Source organism: Melopsittacus undulatus, chromosome 12, assembly GCF_012275295.1.
Source record: "Melopsittacus undulatus isolate bMelUnd1 chromosome 12, bMelUnd1.mat.Z, whole genome shotgun sequence".
Taxonomy (NCBI): Eukaryota; Metazoa; Chordata; class Aves; order Psittaciformes; family Psittaculidae; genus Melopsittacus; species Melopsittacus undulatus.
In genome coordinates, this window is record NC_047538.1 from 2,336,826 (window position 1) to 2,360,449 (window position 23,624).

Sequence of the window (23,624 nt, forward strand, 5' to 3'; positions counted from 1 at the left end):
GTAGATTTCATTCGCTGGTAATAGATGTGACCATGGCACTGGATACGCTGTCTCTGCCTGTACTGGAGCCCCTGACACCTACACGTCTCCAAGATGTGACTGTTCTTGCTCTCAGCTGTCTCTATGCAGGTGAATGGATTTCCTGTATTTGCTCTGGAGCTTTAAGTCATTCTTACTTTTGTTCTGCATTGTGCCCTGCACATTTGAGGCTCAGCCTACAAGAACCTTTATTTCTCCTGAATTTGAAAGCTGTGCAGCATACTGTGCAGTGTGGTGACTGGGTTCAGATGAAAATTGTTATAGTAGCACTGAAATTCTGGTATATTATGCAAATGTTCTTGTCAGTATCTGTGGCAAACACCGACTCAACATTCTCTTAATAGCCTGTGATTTCTGCTCTTTTAATGTTCAGAGCATAATGTATTTTTGCAGTGCTTATGGCTTCAGCTTACTTGGTTATGTCCCCCAGATCAACCATGTTTCCCAGGAGTGGTTTTACACCAGCATCCTGAGTGCTTAAATGATATGACTAACATTTTAAAGAGATACGGGAGTACAGTATGAAGATTGCCTTAGAAATGGCATTGAATTCCATGTTAAAACATCTCCTCCTCAAATTGTTTTCAGGGTAAATTGTTCTGTAGGGTAAAACTTTACTCCTTTGAGGGTAGTTCAGAAGGATCTTTAGTCTGTCAGCTGTAATACAGAGTATTCCCTGCTCCATCAGGTTTATGGGCATGTTTGATACTGCTTGGTTTAATATGCAAAGTAGAAACATTGAGTGCTAAGTCTGGCTCTTTGTAAGAATGTGACCTCTTGTTTTGAATCAGGTGTGAGTGTGGCCACTTGCATGGCCATCCTGCATGTGGGTAGCACTCAGCAGGTACGAACTGGGTCAACAAGTTCCAAAGAAGAAGATTATGAAAATGATGCTGCTACTATTGTACAAAAATGTGTAAGTAGATGAAAGAGCATGATTATTGTTTCATTTTTAGCAAGCAAAGTGCACAGAGTTTGTATTCCTTTGGATTGCAATACATAGCTGTTATTTCTAGGCATTAGACTTGCTGATAAAGGAAGTAGTGAGGTGGTGGCTAATTGTGGAGGGGAAAATGCAATGGTATTTGAAGCTTAACTTAAAATATTACCATGTCTTTGGATTTATTTGCAGCTTGAAATCTATGAAATGATTGGACAAGCCATCAGCAACTCACGCCGTGCAGGTGGTGAGGTAAGATTTGTATCTTGGGAAGCTCTTTCACTGGTTTTGTGCTTGTATATTTTGACATTTGGATTGACACTATTTTGTCTCTTTGATGCCTTTTTCCTCTCCTTCCCCCTTCATTTTTGGCACGATAGCATTATCAGAACTTCCAGCTGCTTGGGGCTTGGTGTTTGCTAAACAGCCTCTTCCTCATCTTGAACCTCAGCCCCACGGCCTTGGCTGATAAGGGAAAGGAGAAAGATCCATTGGCTGCTCTTCGTGTCAGAGACATTATTGCTCGCACTAAGGAGGGCGTTGGGTCTCCCAAACTAGGACCTGGGAAAGGGTATGTAAATACCTCTCTGAAGCTGTCACTGCCTGTGTGTCTAGCCATGCCCAGCAAGCAATTACCACAGAGTCTTGTTGGTCTCTAAAGTTGTATCCCCAGTGGTAATTCAAGGGAATCCATTCTTGATTCTTGGGAAAAAAGCCACTGTCTTCTTCAGTTTAGCAAAGCAGTCACTACTCTCAATATATTCCCATCCCTCCACTTGAAATTAGAATCATAGAATCCCAGACTGCTTTGGGTTGGAAGGGACCTTAAAGCTCATCCAGTTCCAAAACCCTGCCATGGGCAGGGACACCTTCCACTGGAGCAGCTTGCTCCAAGCCCTGTCTAACCTGGCCTTGAACATTGCCAGGGATGGGGCAGCCACAGCTTCTCTGGGCAACCATTTCTAATACCTTCATATAGAAGAATTTCTTCCTAATATGTAATCTAAATCTACCCTCTTTCATTTGACCTGTCACTACATGTCTTTGTAAGAAGGATTTCTTGTAGGCCCTTAAGGTATTGAAAGGCCTCAATAAAGTTTGTCTCCTTTACGTTTCTGTAGGCATCAAGGGTTTGGTGTTCTGTCTGTGGTGCTGGCAAATCATGCTATCAAATTGCTGTCATCACTCTTTCAAGATCTGCAAGTGGAGGCATTGCACAAGGTATGTAGGTAACATATACATTCTTGTGGAACATTTTGCCTTCTCCCCTGAAACACACTTTAAATTCTCTTCTCACTGCCGTCCTCCAGGGCTGGGAGGGCGATGGGCCACCAGCAGTGCTGGATATCATGGCTCAAAGCACGTCTATCCAGAGGATTCAGCGGCTGATAGATTCCGTACCACTCACTAACTTGCTGCTGACTTTGCTATCTACTTCCTACAGAAAGGTAGGAACCGGCTGGAGAACTTCTGTGGCTGGGGCACTCCTACTAAGTGCCATCCACATGGAAAAATCTCGCTTTACAAGCTGTGGCTGTGCTAAGAACTTAGAATTCTTCTTTCAGAAGCTGTCAACTGGAGCCTCTCTCTTTTTTCAGAGATGTAAAGTTGACAGACTTGTTCTAGTCATTTTTTTTCTGTGAGCTCAGTGGTATTTGTAGGTTTAGGAGGGGATGAAAAGGCTGCATTCAAAACAGATGCTTTTTGTTAGAGCTGTTACTTGAAGTGTTGCTTACAAGCTTGGCATAGTTTATTTGTTTTCCACCATCCTGTGGTATTTTTAATACAGTTTCAGGGGGAGAAGCCTTGAAAACCTGTTCATAACTTAGTTGAGACAAATTTGCTAGAAGAAAATGAAGATGTGTTAGGAATTTACTCTTGTTTTCAAATTCTTACCATTTATCCTAAAATTAATTGCTGTGCTGTTCTCCCAAGGCTTGTGTCTTGCAGCGTCAGAGGAAGGGCTCCATGAGTAGTGATGCAAGTGCCTCCACTGATTCTAATACTTACTACGAGGATGATTTTAGCAGCACCGAGGAGGACAGCAGCCAAGGTAATAGCAGCAAGCAACTTGAGGCAGGTTTTTACACTGTCTTTCAGATTTAGTGGAAACCTGGCTACTGGGCTGTTGCCTTCTTGGGCTGGAATGACATTTAGTGCTGAGAATGTGAACCAATTTGTAAGAGCTGTTTGGCAGAAGCAACACTGACTGTGCTTTTGGTGTAAACTAAAGGCTGAGTGCCTGGGATTTGGCAGTATTCTAAGAGAGTGGAAATGACTTCTTGTAAGCTCTTGTTGGACTTGTGTAAAAGTGCTTAGCCTTGTGATTTGGGAAGGAAAAATGAAGAAAAGAGATGACTTAAACTGAAACTGTTTTCTAAGCTGAGTAGTTTGCATGAGGTATGTAACATTGCTTATAACATCATGCTTTTGTTTCTCCTGCCTCCTGTGTTAGATGAGGACAGTGAACCAATCCTTGGGCAATGGTTTGAGGAGACAATCTCTCCAAGCAAAGAGAAGGTGGCCCCACCACCCCCACCTCCACCACCCCCTCTGGAGAGCTCCCCTAGAGTGAAAAGCCCAAACAAACAGAGTGCTGGAGAGAATGGGAACATCCTGGCCAGCCGCAAAGATCCAGAGTTGGTACGAGACAGTCTTGAGGCTTACTGAAATAACTGCTGTGCTGTAGTGTTGTTGCCTTGCCAGTGGCTGGGTATGTTGACAGACAAGATAAATGTGAGGTATTTTAAGTACGTTGCTGATGGAGATTCAATGACTGTCTTGCCTTTGAAGAAAGATATTTCCTCTCCTCTTCTGTAAGATGGAATAGTATTCGTTACTGCCAGGGAAGCAAAGCCTGAAGATAGTATCTATTTGGGTTACAGAGACAGAGGGAAAATGAGGGCAGAACTATAAGCAAAATGACTTGCTGATAGAATGCTTTTAGCTCCAATTCCATCAGGGAAAGACAAAAATAGATGCTGCAGTGGAGGAGAGCCTCACAACCTTGTCAGAGTCTGTCATTAGTCCTGATACAGATACAGGACACTGATTGCAGTGACCTGGCTTGCAATGAGTAAACCTGTACTCTGGGGGTAGAGTTAGGGGACTTGATCTATTTTGCTGGTGGTTTAGTTTTTGTTTAAGGTTGCTTCTATGGTGTGTTTCTCCTTTCTTTCCAGTTTTTGAGCCTAGCTTCAAACATTCTGAACTTCATCACTTCTTCTATGCTGAACTCCAGGAACAACTTCATTCGCAACTATCTGAGCGTGTCTCTTTCGGAGCAACACATGGCTACACTGGCCAGCATCATCAAAGAGGTGGATAAGGATGGGCTAAAGGGTGAGTGAGCAGAGCTTCTGTGTTAGAGAGCACAGACTATAGGAGTTAGAGGTGTGTGTTTTCTTAGTTTCATGTGGAAATTTGAAATGTAAGAGAGCAATGGCAGTAAATGGCTTGATCCCTGTCTTACAGGCACGTCTGATGAGGAGTTTGCTGCCGCCCTGTATCACTTCAACCATTCCTTGGTGACCTCAGATCTTCAGTCCCCTGCTTTGCAGGTAAGTGTGATTGCATATATAAATAAAATGAAGAAATGTTGGTGTCTGTTACTGTCTACACAGATTTTCCACACCTGGATTAACGTGCTGGTTATTCCATTTAGCCCTAGAGTATATTCTTTTGCAAACAGAACTTGGGATATTTTGGCTCTATTGAGTTGGATGACCTTTGCAGTCATCCAGTACAAAACATCCTGCAGAGTGTAAACTTAACATCCAGACTTCACATTAATCCACTGAACTTTGAAGCTGATGAAAGCTGAAAAGGCAATGAGTTTGTATATTTTGCTTTGGAGAGTTGCCTCTATCCATGCATTTATCAAGAGGGATTCCTGCAGATTTGCTTTGCTGTCAGGACTGATGCCAAAAGGCTTTGGAATTCTCTCAAGAGAAAATCAAATTAATCCTTTTGCTTTCATGTGTTGACTTCGTAGCCTCTAGGTTTATTTGCTAGGTCATGGACTGACCTGACTTAATACTTTAAGTAGAAGTATAAATCTGCTTGCAATCAGTGAATTCAATCCCTGTACTTTTTGTTGACTACTGTACATTTTCTACCATATTTAAAATACTTTGTTGGTTTGTGGTTTTTGTTTTAAAGCAGTTGCACTTTTCAGATATCTGCCTTTTTACTATATTTGAAAAGAAGCAGCATTGCTGTGACCAGTCAAAGAGATCATCTTCTGAATTCTTAGATACTGAACATAGTAGAAGAAACAGTCTTGCAGTGATCCTGCAGGAAATGAGTAGAACTCATTAATGCCATTTTTTATGGATTGGTGTTAAAGTTGCAAGTTTATTGTGGTTTAGGTGGCACAGTGACAGCATGGAGTGTCCCATGGTAGCTGTGCCATGTGTTGGCAATACAATAGGGATTGCTATGTGAACCCTTATGAGTTCCAAGGGCCCTGCTGTTTGTTCACATCATGCTTTTTAAGCATCAGACAGGACTTGCCTCTTCTCAACAAGTCTGTTTTGTTCCAGAATACACTTCTCCAGCAGCTGGGAGTTGCCCCTTTTTCGGAGGGCCCATGGCCTCTCTACATCCACCCTCAGAGTTTGTCGGTGCTCTCACGACTTCTCCTCATTTGGCAGCATAAAGCCACTGCCCAGGGAGATCCTGATGTTCCAGAATGCCTTAAAGTCTGGGAAAGGTGAGATAATTTTATATTGAGCTGGAAGTCACCCCTTCAATCTCTTATTTTCTATCAAGGGAAAATTCTCTGGGACCAGCATAACCAGTGTGTGTGTGTGTTCTCTGGGTGGGGATGGTATGTGATGCTGGGAGGAGCAGAGGGTCAGTCTGTGTGTTGCTGGAGTCCCTCACTTAGAGTGTGGGAAATGAAACCTAGGATCAGGATTTAACTGGGTGGAGCCTGAACCCTGGTTTTAGAAATGGAATGTCTCATTTCAGCAGCTTTCTGATAAGTTCTGTTATGACGGTGCCAGGGTTTTTTCTTTCTGCCATAGTGTGTAAGTCTCTGCTAAGGTTTAGCTGACTTAAAGTGGGCAGCCTTTCCTGTGGGAACGGGTTTGCATCTCTCTTTCTTCTTTTGAATGGTTGTTCATGTTTTCCATCAAATGTAGGTTTTGATGTTTGCACAGTCTCATTCCAGTGCTTCACGTAGTGATAATCAGTGAAATTGCCACTGTTAGAATAAGCAGAAAAGGGAGATGATGAAAATATTTCTCTAACCTAGAGTTAAGAAGGATCTAAGGCAAGAGAAAAGTGAACTTCATAAACTTCCTCTCCTGTTGTCAGGTTTGTGGGCACACTGAAGCAGAATGCCTTGCAGGGGACTCTTCCCAGTGACACAGAAGATCTGAATGTTGAACATCTCCAATTGCTGCTCCTTATTTTTCACAATTTCTCTGAGAGGGGCCGCAGATCCATCGTGATGCTCTGCATCCAAACAATTGTGGAGCTGACAGCGAACATGGATACCCAGCAATCTTCTGTCCCACTTCTCGTGGCACGTCTCCTCTTGGTGTTTGACTACCTGCTCCATCAGTATTCTAAGGCCCCTGTGTACCTCTTTGAACAGGTAGGATTTGATGTCATGTCCTGGCTATTTAATTGGTCACCCAGCAGGGATGTGTAACAGGCAATTACCTGGTGTGTTCTGGTTTCTTCATGGCCTTTAGGGAGTAAATTTGGTTTAATGTTGTTACCAGCCTTTGGAGTTATAATGTGTGATTAAACTACAGTTGTTGATTCCTAGCAGCACGTTCTGTTTGAGTGTGAATTCGTGGTGTAACTCTTGTCCTAATGAATCCTGGTAAGGGCAGGAACAATGCCCCATCTTATCTTTCAAAATCTTCAGTATTTGGGTATTGTGTAAAACCTTGTACACCATATCCTTGCTTTAACTCTTCACTGTTGAGGTTTTGGGCACTGTTGTCGTTAATGGAATGTTGGTGTTTTGTGCATGGCTTTTCCACTTGGTAGAAGCTTGACCACTGATTTTAGCTGTTCCCTCCAGAATAAAAATCATCAGAAAGGACAAGAGGTGGTGGGTTTTAACTTAAATAGGGGAAGTTCAGGTTAGATATAAGGAAGACACTCTTCCCTGAGAGGGTGGTGAGGCACAGGAACAGTTTGCCAAAGAAGTGGTAAATGCTCCATCCCTGGCAGTGTTCAAGGCCAGGTTGGATGGAGCTTGTAGTAACCTGCTGTAGTGGAAGGTGTCCCTGCCTGTGGCAGGGGATTGGAACTGGATGATCTTAATGTCCTTGCCAACCTAAATCATTCTATGAGATAGGGTGTAGGGCTTCCCTTGGAAGCTGGGAATAATTGTGTCTTACCAACAGGGATGTGGTGTTGGTGATTGTATTTCCCCCTCATTCCTCATGTAAAGATGCCATGGGTGGATTTTTGTCTGTGTTTTTGAACTTAGGTACAATACAATTTGCTGACTCCACCCATTGGGTGGGTGAGTGGATCCCAGGACAGCAGCAGGCGAACATCGGTCCCACTCTATCATGGGTTTAAAGAGGTGGAAGAAAACTGGACCAAACACTGTTCATCAGGTAAGAAAGGAAAAGTACAGAATTTTTGATACCCAGCTTTGCCTTTACAAGAAAGGAGTGCCCTGGTGTCACTTTTCCTACTTTTCATGGGCATAGCTATGTAATGCATGTAATAATGCAAGAAAAGTTGTATTAAATAAAATTATTGTCATCTAGGACTATGCTACAAGTAACTGAAAACAAATATGGATTTATGGTACCAGGATTAGGAGTAGGAAGACCTTGGCTGCATATACCATAGGTTGCAGCACATATAGCATGCTATGAAGCCCCCTTAGTAGAATCTGGTAGTAGCCTTAATGTGAAAGATGGTGGAGATGGAGGAGAGAGTATAACACAATACTGCCTGATTAAAACCATTGCTTTGAACATGATTTTCTGCCCTCACGCTCCAGATGCAGCTCCACAGCCCAGGTTCTACTGCATCCTATCTCTAGAAGCTTCTGAAGATGATCTGAACCGTCTGGATAGCACGGTATGGGAATCTCTGTGAGCCTTTATGGGCCATAAAGATTTGATGAATGCCAGAAGAAAATAGAAAGAAAGGAAAGAGCTGATGAGTCAGAGACACCAGAAGTTTTTCACTAAGTGAAGAAAGGAGTAGTGGCTGAATAAGATAAGAATAACTTTCTGTATGCACCTAATTTCAGGGAAATCAGTGTGCAAAATCTATGAAGACGTGTTGGGCAACTTGTAGTAGTGCTTGTGATTCCAATGTGTGTGCTGTGACAGAGCCCTATCATATCCATGCTGATTTTTCAGTGCTGCTGAAGCATCTGCAACAAAGACACATGGCATTAGAATTATTTTCCCATAATTTAGCTCTGTGTTTTTCCTGGGTTTTGTTTCCTCAGTAAATTTGTTGCCATCAAGGCTATAGGCTTGCTTTGTGCACGCTCCCGTATGACCAGTTCATTTGTATTCTGTCTGGGGAGAGAGATTCCTAGCAGAACTAGCTTCCTGCAGTTTTATTTTGCATGGTTTTGGTGTGTGGGTATTTTGATCACTTGAAAGCTTGGCTGTGTATAAACACAGAGCTGTGCAATTTGCAAAGCAAGGATGCTGACACATCATCTCTTGCAGGTTTGTGAGGTTCTTTTCTCTCGGACTACGAAGTATGATGAGCTTTACACAGCCCTGACTTCCTTACTTGCTGCTGGGTCACAGTTTGATACACTCAGGAGGAAAGAGAATAAAAATGTCACTGCACTGGTGAGACTATGGCTGTAACATTGTTTGTTTTCAAACTATTGAGCAAAATGTTAGCTAAAGTGTTTTGGACAGTGGTTGGAGTAATGAGGAACTTAAAAATCCCTTAGCTAAAGGTAGTATAAAGGTAATATGTATGGTGGTGGTACATCTTATGAGGTACTAACTCAGAACATGCATTAGACTTGCTCTGTGGCCTGGTAATGCCAGGAGGTCTGGCTAGAATGTGATGAAGCAGAGAAAAAAAATTGTATAACCTTTCATTTTTCTTTTCTTCTCTTTGTTGCATAATTTCATAGAACCATAGAATGGTTTGTGTTGGAAAGCTCATCCAGTTCCAACCTCCTGCCATGGGCAGGGATGCATCACATTAGACCATGTTGCCCAAAGCTGACATACCTGGCCTTGAACACTGCCAGGGATGGAGTATTTACCACTTCTTTGGGCACCCAGTGCCAGGGTCTCACCACCTGAGCAGGGAAGAACTTCTGCCTTATATCTAACCTGGACTTCTCCTGTTTAAGTTTAAACTCATTCCCCCTTATCCTATATGACACAAACTCAACCCTGGTATGTGTTCATCTCATGTGGCACTTCTATATGAGTCTGAAGTCTTTGAGGAGATCATTTCAGTAGCTGTAAATGGTTGAAACTGTGATCTTTCTTCCCTAATTTGCCCAACTGTTACTTCTGTTTAGGAAGCCTGTGCACTTCAGTACTACTTCTTGATACTGTGGAGGATATTGGGGATTTTGCCTCCATCCAAAACCTACATGAATCAATTAGCCACGAACACACCAGAGATGAGTGAATGTGATATTTTACACACACTGCGCTGGTCTTCCCGACTGCGAATCACATCTTATGTCACGTGGATCAAGGTACAGCTCATCTTTATAGGGGTGTTTTGGGATGTTGTTGATAGTAGGAATGTCAGTGTCTTGTTTTTCCGTGCTGACTGCATATGGGATTCGTTACATGGGTGTGATGGTGAGAAATGGGAGCTTGTGGCCATGGTCTCTAAGGCTTTCTAGCCTGGTTATTGTCGGAGTGGTTAATTATAGAGCACTTCTGAAGTGTGATGGGTCTATTTTTGGCATCTGTAGGATCACCTTACCAAGCAGGGCATGAAAGCTGACCATGCTGCTTCTCTGATTGAATTGGCCTCCAGCAAGTGCAGCTCAGTGAAGTATGATGTGGAGATAGCAGAGGAATACTTTGCTCGACAGGTAAAGGTGGTGTGAATGCAATTGTGTATACGGAGCCTCTGGTTTTGTGGGATGAGTTGCACTTACTGTTCCATCCCTTTGTATTTTAAGATCTCTTCTTTCTGTGGTGTTGACTGCACGACTATTCTCCAACTGCACGAAGTTCCCAGTTTACAGTCCATTTACACCCTTGATGCTGCAATTTCCAAGATTCAGGTTTCTCTAGATGAGCACTTTTCCAAGCTAGCTGCAGAGACTGACCCACACAAATCTTCAGAGATAACCAAGAACCTCCTCCCTGCTACGCTACAGCTTATTGACACTTATGCTACGTTTACCAGGTATACTCTTAGGATCACTAATAGTGAACTTGTGTGCATGGGGCTTTCTTTGCATTTGGTTTGTTGTTTTCTTAGAGTTAGATGCCTTTTTATTTTATAGTCCCATATAATTACTCTTAACTTAGGTCCTCTAGAATATTCATTGTTTTAAAAGAAGAATGAAAAGTAGCTTCTCAAGCCATGTGCATGAAGTTACTGTTTCTAAGCATCCTTCTTGTCTGATCTTTCAAGGCTTTCTTGCAAGGTTGCAAAGCCAACTTTTCCTCCAAAGATGAAGCCTTCTCTTACCACTCTCTAGGATAGTGCCACTTAAGGTTATTTCAATATTGAGACTGTCAGACTATCAAGAAAGAGAGGGGGGTTAATTCTTACATTAAAAGTCTGAGGTCCTCCAAGTTCTCATTAAAACCTATGTAGAAGAAAGCAAAAGTAAATGACCTTTTTCTTTTGAGTGGGCACTTTTCCTGGTAAGTGTCTTAAAGAAGATAGAAGCCCAGAACTCCCTTAATGGTGAACTAAGAACACAAAGGGTGGGGCAGAACTTCAGGAGCTTGCTTTATCTGTCACTGTATTGACACATTTAGTTCTGAAAGGCAGAGCTGATCCTGAAATGGATCCTTTCCGTCCTGAATGCAGATCTTACCTGCTCCGGAGCCTTTCTGAAGAGGGCTCCACTGAGAACAAGCCCTCTGAGGAGAAGTTACGAGGTTATGCTGCTGTCCTGGCCGTTGGATCCAGCCGTTGCAAGTCCAATACTCTAGGTGAGGGTACTGGGTGGTTCAGATTTCCTCCTCTGTGTAGGTAAAGCTTTGTACAGTCCTGCAGACATTCAGCTTCAAAGCTATATGCTGGGTAACATGTTCTCAACCGTGTTAAAAGAGTGCATTATCCTGTTAGCAACAAACTGGGAAGCTTTTTCTTTTAATATCCCAACAACTGAAAAAGTTGGGCAAACCTTGGAAGAGTAACTATCCTGTGGGCTTATCTGGATTATTGAAATGCTTTTGTAACCATGTTGGTGCTCTGGTGGGAAGGGGAATTATGAAATACTGATATGTTGAAGAGTGCTGCAAATGAGTATTTTTGCTACGTTTTCTGATTTTAATGAAGTAGAAGAAGCTGGGAGGCTCTTGCAAGCTTAGGGGTAATTTTGACTTGTCAGAAGCATAAACCAGTGGAATTACACCTCAGTGTAGCTCCAGCTGTGTCTTGAATAATGATCTAGTTTTAAATAGTGTTGCAGAAGCATTCCAGTTTTCAACATGACCCATGAAATGACTCAGTGATTACGATTCTGTATTAACTGCAGGTCCAGCACTTGTTCAGAACCTGCCATCAGCTGTGCAGACTTTATGTGAATCATGGAACAACATTCATACAAATGAGTTTCCAAACATTGGCTCGTGGGTGAGTCCAGCTTTGTGGATGGATCTGGTGTGATCCTAACTCCATAAATCCATGGGAATGGTGGGAAGGGTGTTCTTCTGTTAGCAGCTGATGTTCTGATGTTTATGTGTGTCTCCATCCTTAGCGCAACGCCTTTGCGAATGACACAATCCCAGCAGAAAGCTACATCAGTGCAGTTCAGGCTGCCCACCTCGGTACTCTCTGCAGCCAAAGTCTACCTCTTGCAGCTTCCCTAAAGCACACTCTTCTCTCCCTGGTCAGGCTCACTGGGGATCTTATTGTGTAAGTGGTGCTTTTTAGATGACGTTTTTGCTGTATCCATCTATCTGCTCCTGGGAATGTCTGTCTTCATCAGGCCCTTCAGCTGGAATGCTGAATGAGCAGGTGCTGTGTTTGGGACTAAGTCTTTAATGGAGTTACTCTTAGTTTACTAGAAGTATCATGTATTTAAAATTGAATGAAAGACAGCCTTTCTGTCTTGATTTGCTGTCTCTAGGAGTCAAAATCCTGAGAGAAACCTTTAATACAGATTTTCAAATAGGAACTTGAAGAAACTGGGGTATAAACTGAGACAATTTGGGTCTAACAAATTAATTTGTGTTCAAATTCATTCATTTATCTTTCATTTGTGTGATGCTTTCAAAGCACAAGGAAAATATGAAATGAAAGGATTTATTTCTAAGGACTTACTCTTAAGATATTCTGAAACAGAAAAATAGTTGTTGGCGCTGCAGATGAGTGCAAAGCCATAGTAAGTTGTAGAGTGAATGTCTAGGAAAACGTTGTACCTGTTCATATGCAGAAGAAATGTGTAGAGTTTTCCAAATGAGGACTGTGTGTTTATCACACCTTTCTAAAAAAGGTTTTATCTCTGACTTCCCTCTAGACTTGTGCCTTACTTGTGTAACTTCTCATTTATGCAATAAGGACATTCTGTGATACATCATGCAGAGAATTAACTTTTCTCCTTTTTCTTTTCAAGCTGGTCAGATGATTTGAACCCACCACAGGTGATTCATTCCCTATTGCCCCTCCTTTTGGAGACCAGCACAGAGAGTGTGGCAGAAATAAGCAGCAACTCCCTAGAAAGGATCTTGGGTCCTGCAGAATCTGATGAATTCCTGGCACGAGTTTATGAGAAATTAATCACAGGATGCTATAACATATTGGCCCATCACTCTGATCCAAACAGGTAATGGGCTGGGTGGCTGTGGTTTTCTTCCAACAAAACTGTATGCAAAGAATTACTACAGTCTGTTAAAATATCAGTGTCTGTTCTTGAACAACACAATACAAAGGCGAAAAATCAGCTTATTTTTATCTCTTGAAGACGTCTATATTTGCAGACTAAAAGTAGGAGATGTTTTATTTCATTACCAGTTTTCAGCACTGCCATTCAGGCAGTGGGGATTTGAATCATCTCTTGTAAATCTGGATGGAGCGTGTTTCTATCTGGGTAGTTTTGTATTTAAGCAAATAGAAAATTATGGAAATACAAGCAGGAAATCAAAGCTGAAGATACTGACCTAACTTGCTTAATATTCCTTTGTCTCTGTTCTTGCTGTTTGTAAGGATGGCTAATCCCTGCTTTATCACAGCAAACTAGGCAGATTTTGGCTTCCCACCCCTTACTCACTGTGTGTATAGAAGGAATAAGCTTGATGCACAGATGTTGGTTCTACCCATCTGAAACATAAAACCATTAGGCATTATGATATTGCATCTTTTCAACACTGATCCTCTCGGAGTGTTCAGAGGGAGGTGTACTGAGCCTTCTGGTAGAGGATGTAAATGTAATTGGATTTTACTTGCAGAGTGCTTTGTGGAGTGGGGGTGAACGCAGGAGAATAATAAGGGAGGAGTAACACTGGAAGTGACTTAAAGTGTAAAAAGAACAGCCATTTATAGGAATTTGTCATGTGAGGCGTCTGAAAGGTCTAGATCATTCTAGGTTTCTGACTGCAACTGTGCATCATGTGCCAGCTTTTTCCTGAGCACTAGGTGGATTTACTGTTTATGGATGGTTGGAAGAAGAGCTGCTTTCAGTGAGCAGAAAATGTATTAGACTTGTAATAGCAAAATGATCACTTCTTGACTCTCATAATTGTTGAAATTGCTCTTCAATATTCTGATTTAATTTGTATCTGTTGGTTCTCAGTGGCCTGGATGAGTCCATCCTGGAGGAATGTTTGCAGCATCTGGAGAAGCAGCTGGAGAGCAGCCAGGCCCGAAAAGCCATGGAGGAATTCTTTTCAGAAAGGTGAAGTATTCCTGAAATTCGTAGCCCAGGGACTTCATTATTCTTCCTTTTCCTCTCAGCTTGTCACTGTCAACACCTAAGGGATGTTAATGCCATTGCACAGGAGCCATGTAGAGATAGGATACCCTGCACACACTGCAGGAGAGTGTGAAAAGACTTTCTGTGTGGGAGAGGACCTAGGTCTTTGTCACTCCAAATAAAATATTCAGTGATTCCTCACAGTGAGTGATCACCAGTGGGGAACCTTGTCAAAGGCATTAGAAGGAGGGTTTGAGAGGTGCTGGTCTATAAAGCAGTCACAGATCAAGCTGCAAATCTGTTCTCTTAGTGCTTCCACAGACAATAGGGTGATAATTTTGAGGGTGGAGGTGGGGTGTTGGCCTGACTTCAAAGTATGAAGACAAATCGTGGTGGAAACACATAGCACAGCACAGTGTTCTGACAGATATGAGGGTGGACTGGAGGAAAGGTTTTCTCTGTTAGAAAGCCAACTGTTGTCTGCTTGTTCTCTCTACATGTTCAACAGCTCAAAACAGGCAGTCTGACTGTACTTAATATTAACATGGAGGGGAAAAGCAGGCAAGAATATCCTGAATTTTGGGTTGGAAACCAGTACAGACCCTTCTGTGACTTGACATGTGGAGAATACTGGTATGCAACTCAGGAGCTCATGAGATTTACAAGGTTGAGTCTGAGTTAAGGGTTCATTCTTTGCCTGAAAGCAGTTTCTGTGGCTTGACTGCTGAGCACTGTTAATCCAAACCATGGCCAGTCTTAAACAGAAGTGCAGATACAAGGGCAAGTGTAAAAACAGGAATAGGTTGTATTTTACAAAGCTGATTAAATTTTTCCTATGCATCCAGTGGAGAACTGGTCCAGATCATGATGGCCACAGCCAATGAAAACCTCTCAGCCAAGTTTTGTAACAGGGTGCTGAAGTTCTTCACCAAACTCTTCCAGCTCAGTAAGTGATTGTTGAATCTCTTCTGTTCTGCCTTTGTCCACTTCATACTGTTCTGCATTAGATTGTGATGTGAAGCTGTAGGTGGAGGAGGTGGAGTGACAGCCTCACACTTTAAATGGAAAGCCGTCTTTAAACACACTCATTGTGGCATCTGTCACTCATCAGTCATTTTCTCTCCCAGCTGAGAAGAGTCCCAACCCCAGCCTGTTGAGACTTTGTGGCTCTTTGGCTCAGCTGGCTTGTGTGGAGCCTGTACGTCTCCAGGCCTGGTTAACCAGGATGACCATGTCCCCACCCAAAGATTCAGACCAGCTGGATGTTGTGCAAGAGAACAGGCAGCTGCTGCAACTCCTGACCACTTACATTGTTAGGGAAAACAGGTAGAGTACAACCTTTTGTCATTTCTTTGGTGGGCTCCTCATTTGTTTTGTTCTTTGGATGTGCAGTGACTTGTGATTTGCTGATGGCTTCTTGTCCTCAGCTTTCAAATGAAGTGATGGGGAAGACATTGGAGGTGTGGGGCTTATTTCAGTGAATGATGTACCTGTCTTTGTTCTTCTTGATCAGCCAAGTTGGAGAAGGTGTGTGCACTGTTCTACTGAGTACTCTAATACCAATGGCAACAGAAATGTTGGCCAATGGTGACGGCACAGGCTTCCCTGAACTGATGGTCGTAATGGCAACTTTGGCTAGTGCAGGACAAGGTGCAGGACACCTCCAACTTCACGGTGCTGCTGTTGACTGGCTGGGCAGATGGTAAGAACCAACTGTGAGCTGCTGGTTGTTCATTTGCAACACTGAATTTGGGGACAGAAGTTCATGCTTACTGATACATGCTTGTTTTTAGTTTATTTTGGAATATAAAGTGTCTGAGAGAGGCTAATCTCTGTGTGTGTGTCCCAAGAACAGCCATATGTTTTGTCTTTTCCACTCTTGAATGGTTCAATTATTGTATACATTTCCTATTGTTAATTTAAAGCAAACTCAATGCTTGAAGCTACTGGTCAGAGTTTGTACTTCCAAAAGGCTGTAATGATCTTACCCACTGTTTCATTTTACAGCAAAAAATACCTGTCTCAGAAGAATGTGGTAGAAAAGATGAATGCAAACGTCATGCAAGGGAAGGTAAGACTGTTGCTTGACTTGCAGGAATTAATCTCAGGCAGGAGCTGTCCTGGTTTGGCTTCATAGAATCATGGAGTGGTTTAAATTAGAAAGGACCTTAAGATCATCCAGTTCCAGGGTCCTGCCATGGGCAGGGACGCCTCACATTAGAGCAGGTTGCTCCAAGCCTTATCCAGTCTGGCCTTGAACACTGCCAGGGATGGAGCATTTACCACTTCTCTGGGCACCCTGTGTCAGCGCCTCAGCATCCTCACAGGGAAGAACTTCTTTATATCTAACCTGAGCTTCCCCTGGAGTGGGAAGCTTTAAAGCAGTTTGGTCAGGGGGGACAGTTGCATGCTCTTCTGGGATCTAAGTGTTGCCTCTCATTTTCATTCATCTTGACTTCACAGCATGTGACTATCCTGGAGTGTACATGTCATATTGTCTCTTACCTGGCTGATGTCACTAATGCACTGAGCCAGAGCAGTGGCCAAGGACCAAGCCACCTTTCTGTGGATGGAGAGGAGCGGGCGATTGAGGTGGATTCAGACTGGGTGGAAGAGTTGGCAGTGGAGGAGGAGGACTCTCAAGCTGAAGATTCGGTAGGCAATAGGCACAGCCAGTGCTGCAAATGACTTGGAAGATTTATTTTGCAGCTTCCAAATCAGTATTCCTCAGGTTATAAATCAGGATTTTGTTGTTGTTTATTCCTAATGTCAGACTGAGTGATGAACCCCAGCTGTCAGATCTGAAAGAGAATACCTATCACTTGTTCATAGATCTGCTGGCTTTGTAATGTCAACAAAAGTTAAATTACTCTGATTTTTAGACAACAAAAAGGAAGAAATGGAGTAAAATGGGTTTGTTCCTGTTGGTTTCTTTGTCAGTAACTAGCTTTTATATCAACAAGCTGTTATTAATGAATTCTTTAAAATTTGTTATCCAGAATACATTATTTTTGCTACTATTTTCTTTTTCTGATTCACTCTTTCACGTGCTACACAATGTCACCATCTCCTCTCTCCATGTGGTTTGATACCAGCTGCCTTCTTTTAACTAGGTGATGCTAAAACTTCCTATGCTTAAAATGCACATTTAGTGTCTAAGGATCGTGGTCTGTACTATGTACCTTTATTATAGCTGCAGGTATAACGCCTTCCTGAAACAGCTTTTTTCTTGACAGGATGAAGATTCTCTTTGTAATAAACTCTGTACCTTCACCATCACACAGAAAGAATTCATGAATCAACATTGGTAAGCAGCTCAAACATGTGTTCACAATTCCAGCCTGCTATTTGTGGCCATCGAGAAGGAAACAAATGCAGTCTGGGGGCCTTCCTCAGGCTTTGGATCTTACAACCCATCTGGCTTATTTTGTGCAGGTATCACTGTCACACTTGCAAGATGGTTGATGGGGTTGGTGTTTGCACAGTTTGTGCTAAAGTTTGCCACAAGGATCATGAGATTTCTTATGCCAAATATGGATCATTCTTCTGTGACTGTGGAGCCAAGGAAGATGGCAGTTGCTTGGTAAAGTGTCTGCATGTCAACATAGAAGCTGTTTCTAATGCAGGTTTAGTCTTTTGCAGAAGTTTCTGTTCTGCAGTAAGTTATGTCATGATACGAGCATGTAAGAGTGCTAAGGCTTGAAGGCCTTGGCTTTATAATGAACCATATTAAGTTACAGTTTGCCTAGTGATTTATTTTGCATTAAATAAGTGTATTACCAAATCCCTGTCCTGGTGACTGCTGAGAGTCCACTTACCTTTACCCAACCCACAAGTTAGCTTAAGCTACACAGCAGTCAGATGCCCTTATTTTCATGAGCAGCAAAGTAACTTTGTCTTAAATATGGAAGTTTACCTAATACTCAAGTGGAGGGTGGCATGCAAGATGCTATTCTGTTACTTCTTTAACATTGCAGCAAAGAGAATTGCACTCTATTTCTTTAAAATTACATTAATTTTGCTGCTATTACAGTCTGTATTCCTTTAGTCGGTGGTAAAATCGAGTCTGGTTTGGGCTTTAAGCATTACTCTGTCATTCCCAGGCTTTGGTGAAGAGGACTCCCAGCAGTGGTATGAGCTCTACCATGAAAGAATCTGCTTTCCAGAGTGAGCCCAGGGTGCCCGAGAGTGTCATTCGACATGCCAGCACCTCCCCTGCAGAGAAAGCCAAGGTCACCATCAGTGAGGGGAAGGGCCCTGATGAAGAAAAACCCAAGAAGAGCAGCCTGTGTAGAAATGTTGAGGGCTGTCGAGAGGAATTGCAGTCCCAGGTATAATTATCAACTAACTGTTAAGAGGAGATGGTTTGTGATGAGGATCTTGAGCAGACTCTGTTGATTATCAGCCAAGTTGCTCTGTTTTTCTGCTCTTCTTTATGATAAGTGGGATCATAAAAGTGGTGTCAGGCTGTAAAGTGGTTGATGTGTAGTTCTTATGAATACTCCAAGCAGGAGCCTCTTGTGCCTTATTTGTGTTCTCCGTTTCTTGTAGGCCAACTTCTCCTTTGCACCTTTGGTGCTGGAGATGCTGAATTTCCTGATGGATGCCATTCAGATAAACTTCCAGCAAGCTTCAGCCATGGGGAGCAGCAGTCGTGCACAGCAAGCTCTCAATGAGCTACATACTTTGGACAAGTCAGTAGAAATGACAGATCAGTTGATGGTATGATACTAAAGGAGTGACTAGATCATGGACAGGTGGGATCACTTCTAAACAGAAAGAATTCAGTCATAGGTTGTTGTATGCTTTTACCCATGACCCAGGTGCCAACTCTGGGCTCTCAAGAAGGTGCTTTTGAGAACGTTCGCATGAACTACAGTGGGGACCAGGGCCAGACGATCCGGCAGCTCATCAGTGCCCATGTGCTGAGGAGGGTGGCCATGTGTGTGCTCTCATCCCCACATGGACGTCGGCAGCACCTGGCTGTGAGCCACGAGAAGGGCAAGGTGGGTTCTGTAACGCTGTAGGGAATGTTGGATTTTAAAGGAAGCAGCCTCAGGGCACTGAACAACAAACAGAATATGCGTGTTCTGAGATCTGGATCTTCTGTAAAGTACTGTGTAGTTTATTCCTCTCATTCCTCAGAGAAGAGAGTTCTTGCAGAGGAAACCTAATCTGGATACCTGACAGGAGGTTGTAGTGATGTAGGGTTGGTCTCTTCTCCCAAGGAACAAGTGACAGGACAAGAGGAAATGGCCTCAAGCTGCACCATGGGAGGTTTAGATGGAGCTGAGGAACAATTCCTTCCCTAAGGGATGCTCAGGCATTGGAACAGACTGCGAGGGCAGTGCTGAAGTCACCATCCCTGGAAGTGTTCACACACTGTGTAGATGAGGCCCTCAGTGCCATGGGTTAGTGGTGGCCTTGGCAGTGCTGGGGTAAGGGTTGGAACTGATGAGTTTAAAGGGCTTTTCCAACCTGGATGATTCTATAAAACAGTGAGAACTGTGTGGATACAGTCACAGAGCTGAAGTTGAAATGCCTTTTTACCTTGAGTTGTAAAGTTGGGTAACTAAGTTCATGCTGTTCTGCAGATCACAGTCCTTCAGCTCTCAGCATTGCTGAAACAAGCTGACTCCAGCAAAAGAAAACTCACTCTCACTCGTTTGGCATCTGCACCCGTTCCATTCACTGTGCTGAGCTTAACTGGAAACCCCTGCAAGGAGGACTACCTAGCTGTGTGTGGACTGAAAGTGAGTGCCTGTCAAACCCTTTTCTAGGCAGTTGGGAGCACCAGCTCAAAACTAGATGTGTGTGTTTCCTCTGAGGAGCTAGTGCAGAGCTGGCTCAAAAGGTCATGAATCATTTTCCTACTAGATAGATGGAGTAAAGAAGCAGGACCTATATGAATAAGAGAATAAACAATGCAGTGCCTCAAAATAGTACTACTTTTTGTAGTATAGGCCAGTTTTACTTAGGATGAGAGTCAGGTTTTCATCATGTGAAATTTAGTGTGTTAGAACTAGTCTGTAACAACTAGTATTCTGTAGCAAAGACTTCTCTTTTTTGTATTCTCCCAACTTTAGGTTCAGCTTTCACAGTGCAGAATCCACAAATCCATTACTTAGCTAAGAAGCAGCTGGATTCTGTGTGTTTGAGTCTGGGTTCTGGTTTTATTTTCTTTACAAACTTTCATGTCATTCATTTCAAACACAGGAATTTTAGTCCTAACTCCATGAATCATAATTGGCACCAAGAGCATTGCTGGCTTTAAAGTCCCCTTCTTGGCTTCAGGTGTTCATAAACATTTTGTTCTAGTACGTAACCAGATCTTTTCATTACTCCAGGACTGCCACGTGTTAACATTCAGCAGCTCTGGATCAGTCTCTGATCACTTGGTACTTCACCCTCAACTCGCCACTGGCAATTTCATCATTAAAGCTGTGTGGCTGCCAGGATCTCAAACAGAGCTTGCTATTGTTACTGCAGACTTTGTGAAGGTATGTTTGCTTATAAGCTGTTGATGAAAGGTCTTTCAGACGTTAGAGTCTGGATCTTTGTGGAGTTGCATGTGGAAGAATTGGGTAATATTCTTTGTTAGAAATAAATTGGAATTGCAGATTTGTGGTGGTTGGCCACTGTTCTCATAAGAAAAAGCAAACCCAAGAACCCAAAGAGCAAGAAAACCCCTGCAACATCTAATAGGTGTTCCCTTGTCTCAACTATTGTCCATTTGCACTGTTTTGTATCATCAGAGTGAGTTTCTTTCATTCTTTCCACAGATTTATGATCTCTCTGTAGATGCCTTGAGTCCAACTTTCTATTTCCTTTTACCAAGTTCCAAGATCAGGGATGTCACTTTCCTTTTCAACGAGGAGGGGAAGAACATCATTGTGATCATGTCCTCTGCTGGGTACATCTATACTCAGCTCATGGAAGAGGCAAGCAGTGCCCAGCATGGACCATTCTATGTCACCAATGTGCTTGAAGTCAATCATGAGGACCTCAAGGTATGTGTGAGTTCCCTGTCTTGCAGCCTGGGCTGCAGTGGCTTTCCAACTCTTTCATTTGGGTTTTAATTTGAAGTCAGAAGTTTTCTTTTTTCCTTATTTCTTCTTCCTTTTAAGCCCCCTGATCTAGATCAATGAGCTCATCATTCCTCTAAAGAGAGAAATATCCTTGCAGGGAAAGTGGATGGGGGTGGAAATGAAACCCCCTGATCCTTTCATCTGGGAAATGAAGCATGTTTTTCATGGCTGGCTCTGAAGTCATACCCAGCAGGATTTCTCAGCAGGGAGATGGCTTCAGAGCAGTGCTGTTCTCAGAGCAAGGCACTCCAAAGGTGCAGTAACCACAGTGGATGAAGTTACTGACCATTGCTGGGGCTGCAGAGGTGGAGTGAGCCTTTGTTTCTGATTAATAGCAACTCTGTTCATGTTTCACTCAGTGTTTTTACCTTTAGGCTGCTCCAAACCAGGGAGAGGGATGAGAAGCCCTCAGGAAAGCTCTTTTATGAGCTGGGAACATGGGGAGTGCTCCATGTGAGATTGTCAGACATGTGATGCACATTGATGTGCTAGCTGAGGGTGCTGTCTTCAAGCCTATGGGTATGAAAGCCTTTGAAGTAACTGATGGATAAGTTCACCAGCGAGTTCCGATCAGAAAAGCAGCATTTAGGGCCTCCTTCTCTTACTGGTGGGGAAAGGGATGGGGGAGAGGCTTTTTGGAACAAGAATTGCAAAGCCTGACAGCGTGCTTTGGAGCATGTGTGTTTATCTGGTGGTGTTTCTCTTTGATTCCACAGGACAGCAATGGCCAGGTAGCAGGAGGTGGCGTCTCAGTGTATTATTCCCACGTGCTGCAGATGTTGTTTTTCAGTTACTGTCAAGGCAAATCCTTTGCTGCCACCATCAGCAGGGCCAATCTGGAAGTGCAGAGGCTATTCCCAATCAACATAAAGAGGTGAGGTTCATGTGGGAGACTCCCCTGAAGTTTGATTTGTTTATTTGTTATTAATAAACATTAATTATTATTCATGCCCCAGCTCTTGAATGGCCAAAGCTTGGCTGAAGATCCCCTTTTTGCCTGATGATGTCTTGCTGCTTTTCAGGGTGCTTCTGCCCTAATTGCAGAATGATTTGAAACCAAAGCTGGCTTTTCTGGCAGTGGGGCACTAGAATTTCACAGCAGAAAGGTGGCTTCAGAGCAGTCTTGCTGCACAGTGCAGAGCTGCTACTGGTGCAGCAGCTGGAACTGATGGGATTACCCACCCTTGTGGAGGCTGCAGAGCAGGAAGCCTTTGTTTCCTTTCGGCACCAGTACTGCAGTGGACCTTATGCATTGTGCATATTAAGGCTTATTTTCAGACTCCCTTGAGGGAATCCAATCTCTTATGCTATGAACATGGCAAGAAAAAAAGCTGTTCTGTCATTTGTTCTGACAAGCAGAGCTGGGCATGTAGGCCACAGACTCTTCACTACCCTGACATAAAGCCACTGGCGTGAGCAGGCTCTGTGAAAGAGTCAGAGTTCCCTCCTGGGGGTGTTGAAACATGGAACTGTGCTTATGTGCAGATAAAAAGATAGGTGAAAGCTGGTTTAAAATTACTTCCTTGGTTTGGGGCATAAGATGTTATGAAGTGTCTTGCCTGGAAGCCCCAGGGGAGGAATCAGGGCTGTGAATCGGAATGCTTGTGCCTTCTGTCTACTCAAATGATGGACTCACCTGTAAACTAGGCACTGATGCTTCTGACTGTTCACTAGTGCAGTGCTTTGAATTCCTGCTGAGGACGAGGCTTTAGCCTATTGGTATGCTGATGATTTTTGTGTAGCTTTGCTTGTGCTCCTTCTCAAATGAATGTTACTCTACCCTTCATCTCTTGCAGTTCAAATGGTGGGAGTAAGACTTCACCAGCACTGTGTCAGTGGTCTGAGGTGATGAACCATCCTGGCTTGGTGTGCTGTGTTCAGCAAACCACTGGTGTCCCACTGGTGGTGATGGTGAAGCCAGACACCTTTCTCATCCAGGAGATTAAAACCTTGCCAGCCAAAGCAAAGGTTAGTCATGGTTCCCTGTATTTTTGGCTGTTAAAATGTGTTTTTTTGATGTTCCATCAACAAGACCTTTAGTCTTTGCAGCTTTTCTAATGCAAAGAGTTTGTTTCCTGAAGCAGTTGCCAGGTCTTTTCATTGACCTGCATTGCTTGGCTCTGCAGATCCAGGACATGGTGGCAATCCGTCACACAGCCTGCAATGAGCAGCAGAGGACCACTATGATCCTCCTGTGTGAAGATGGCAGCTTGAGGATCTACATGGCCAACGTAGAGAATACCTCCTACTGGCTCCAGCCCTCTCTCCAGCCCAGCAGTGTCATCAGCATCATGAAACCAGTTCGCAAGCGCAAGGCAGCTGCTATTAGTAAGGGACTTCTTATAGCTTATCTTGTGCAAAGTGGTGGTGGCAAATGTGGATGTAAAGATTGGTCAGCATTGTAGAGATACTTAAAAGGTTCACTTCTGCCAATTACTGGTTAAGCTCAGGCTTAAGTACTGCCTAAGTGTGGGTAAAATGTTTCCATAGATGTATAACAGCTCCATAGATGTATATGGCTAAG

The 23,624-nt window shown here is 43.2% G+C and overlaps 1 protein-coding gene across 1 annotated transcript in view; it reads left to right on the forward strand.

Annotated features, from left to right (window-relative positions):
• The window catches only part of UBR4 (ubiquitin protein ligase E3 component n-recognin 4), a 79,457-nt gene that overhangs the window by 8,504 nt on the left and 47,329 nt on the right, over positions 1 to 23,624 (forward strand). The window contains exons 8-46 of the mRNA XM_034068093.1: positions 5 to 129; positions 831 to 955; positions 1,172 to 1,231; positions 1,360 to 1,550; positions 2,101 to 2,200; positions 2,290 to 2,427; positions 2,915 to 3,032; positions 3,435 to 3,622; positions 4,162 to 4,321; positions 4,454 to 4,539; positions 5,524 to 5,693; positions 6,302 to 6,584; positions 7,437 to 7,569; positions 7,965 to 8,044; positions 8,653 to 8,781; positions 9,477 to 9,659; positions 9,885 to 10,007; positions 10,098 to 10,327; positions 10,964 to 11,088; positions 11,637 to 11,734; positions 11,859 to 12,016; positions 12,717 to 12,926; positions 13,893 to 13,994; positions 14,858 to 14,958; positions 15,140 to 15,338; positions 15,526 to 15,714; positions 16,020 to 16,083; positions 16,476 to 16,667; positions 17,249 to 17,319; positions 17,448 to 17,595; positions 18,116 to 18,343; positions 18,564 to 18,734; positions 18,836 to 19,018; positions 19,607 to 19,765; positions 20,360 to 20,512; positions 20,795 to 21,022; positions 21,817 to 21,974; positions 22,897 to 23,068; positions 23,227 to 23,428. Coding sequence (XP_033923984.1) covers positions 5 to 129; positions 831 to 955; positions 1,172 to 1,231; positions 1,360 to 1,550; positions 2,101 to 2,200; positions 2,290 to 2,427; positions 2,915 to 3,032; positions 3,435 to 3,622; positions 4,162 to 4,321; positions 4,454 to 4,539; positions 5,524 to 5,693; positions 6,302 to 6,584; positions 7,437 to 7,569; positions 7,965 to 8,044; positions 8,653 to 8,781; positions 9,477 to 9,659; positions 9,885 to 10,007; positions 10,098 to 10,327; positions 10,964 to 11,088; positions 11,637 to 11,734; positions 11,859 to 12,016; positions 12,717 to 12,926; positions 13,893 to 13,994; positions 14,858 to 14,958; positions 15,140 to 15,338; positions 15,526 to 15,714; positions 16,020 to 16,083; positions 16,476 to 16,667; positions 17,249 to 17,319; positions 17,448 to 17,595; positions 18,116 to 18,343; positions 18,564 to 18,734; positions 18,836 to 19,018; positions 19,607 to 19,765; positions 20,360 to 20,512; positions 20,795 to 21,022; positions 21,817 to 21,974; positions 22,897 to 23,068; positions 23,227 to 23,428 — 5,933 coding nt within the window. The remainder of the gene's footprint in view (positions 1 to 4; positions 130 to 830; positions 956 to 1,171; positions 1,232 to 1,359; positions 1,551 to 2,100; positions 2,201 to 2,289; positions 2,428 to 2,914; positions 3,033 to 3,434; positions 3,623 to 4,161; positions 4,322 to 4,453; positions 4,540 to 5,523; positions 5,694 to 6,301; positions 6,585 to 7,436; positions 7,570 to 7,964; positions 8,045 to 8,652; positions 8,782 to 9,476; positions 9,660 to 9,884; positions 10,008 to 10,097; positions 10,328 to 10,963; positions 11,089 to 11,636; positions 11,735 to 11,858; positions 12,017 to 12,716; positions 12,927 to 13,892; positions 13,995 to 14,857; positions 14,959 to 15,139; positions 15,339 to 15,525; positions 15,715 to 16,019; positions 16,084 to 16,475; positions 16,668 to 17,248; positions 17,320 to 17,447; positions 17,596 to 18,115; positions 18,344 to 18,563; positions 18,735 to 18,835; positions 19,019 to 19,606; positions 19,766 to 20,359; positions 20,513 to 20,794; positions 21,023 to 21,816; positions 21,975 to 22,896; positions 23,069 to 23,226; positions 23,429 to 23,624) is intronic.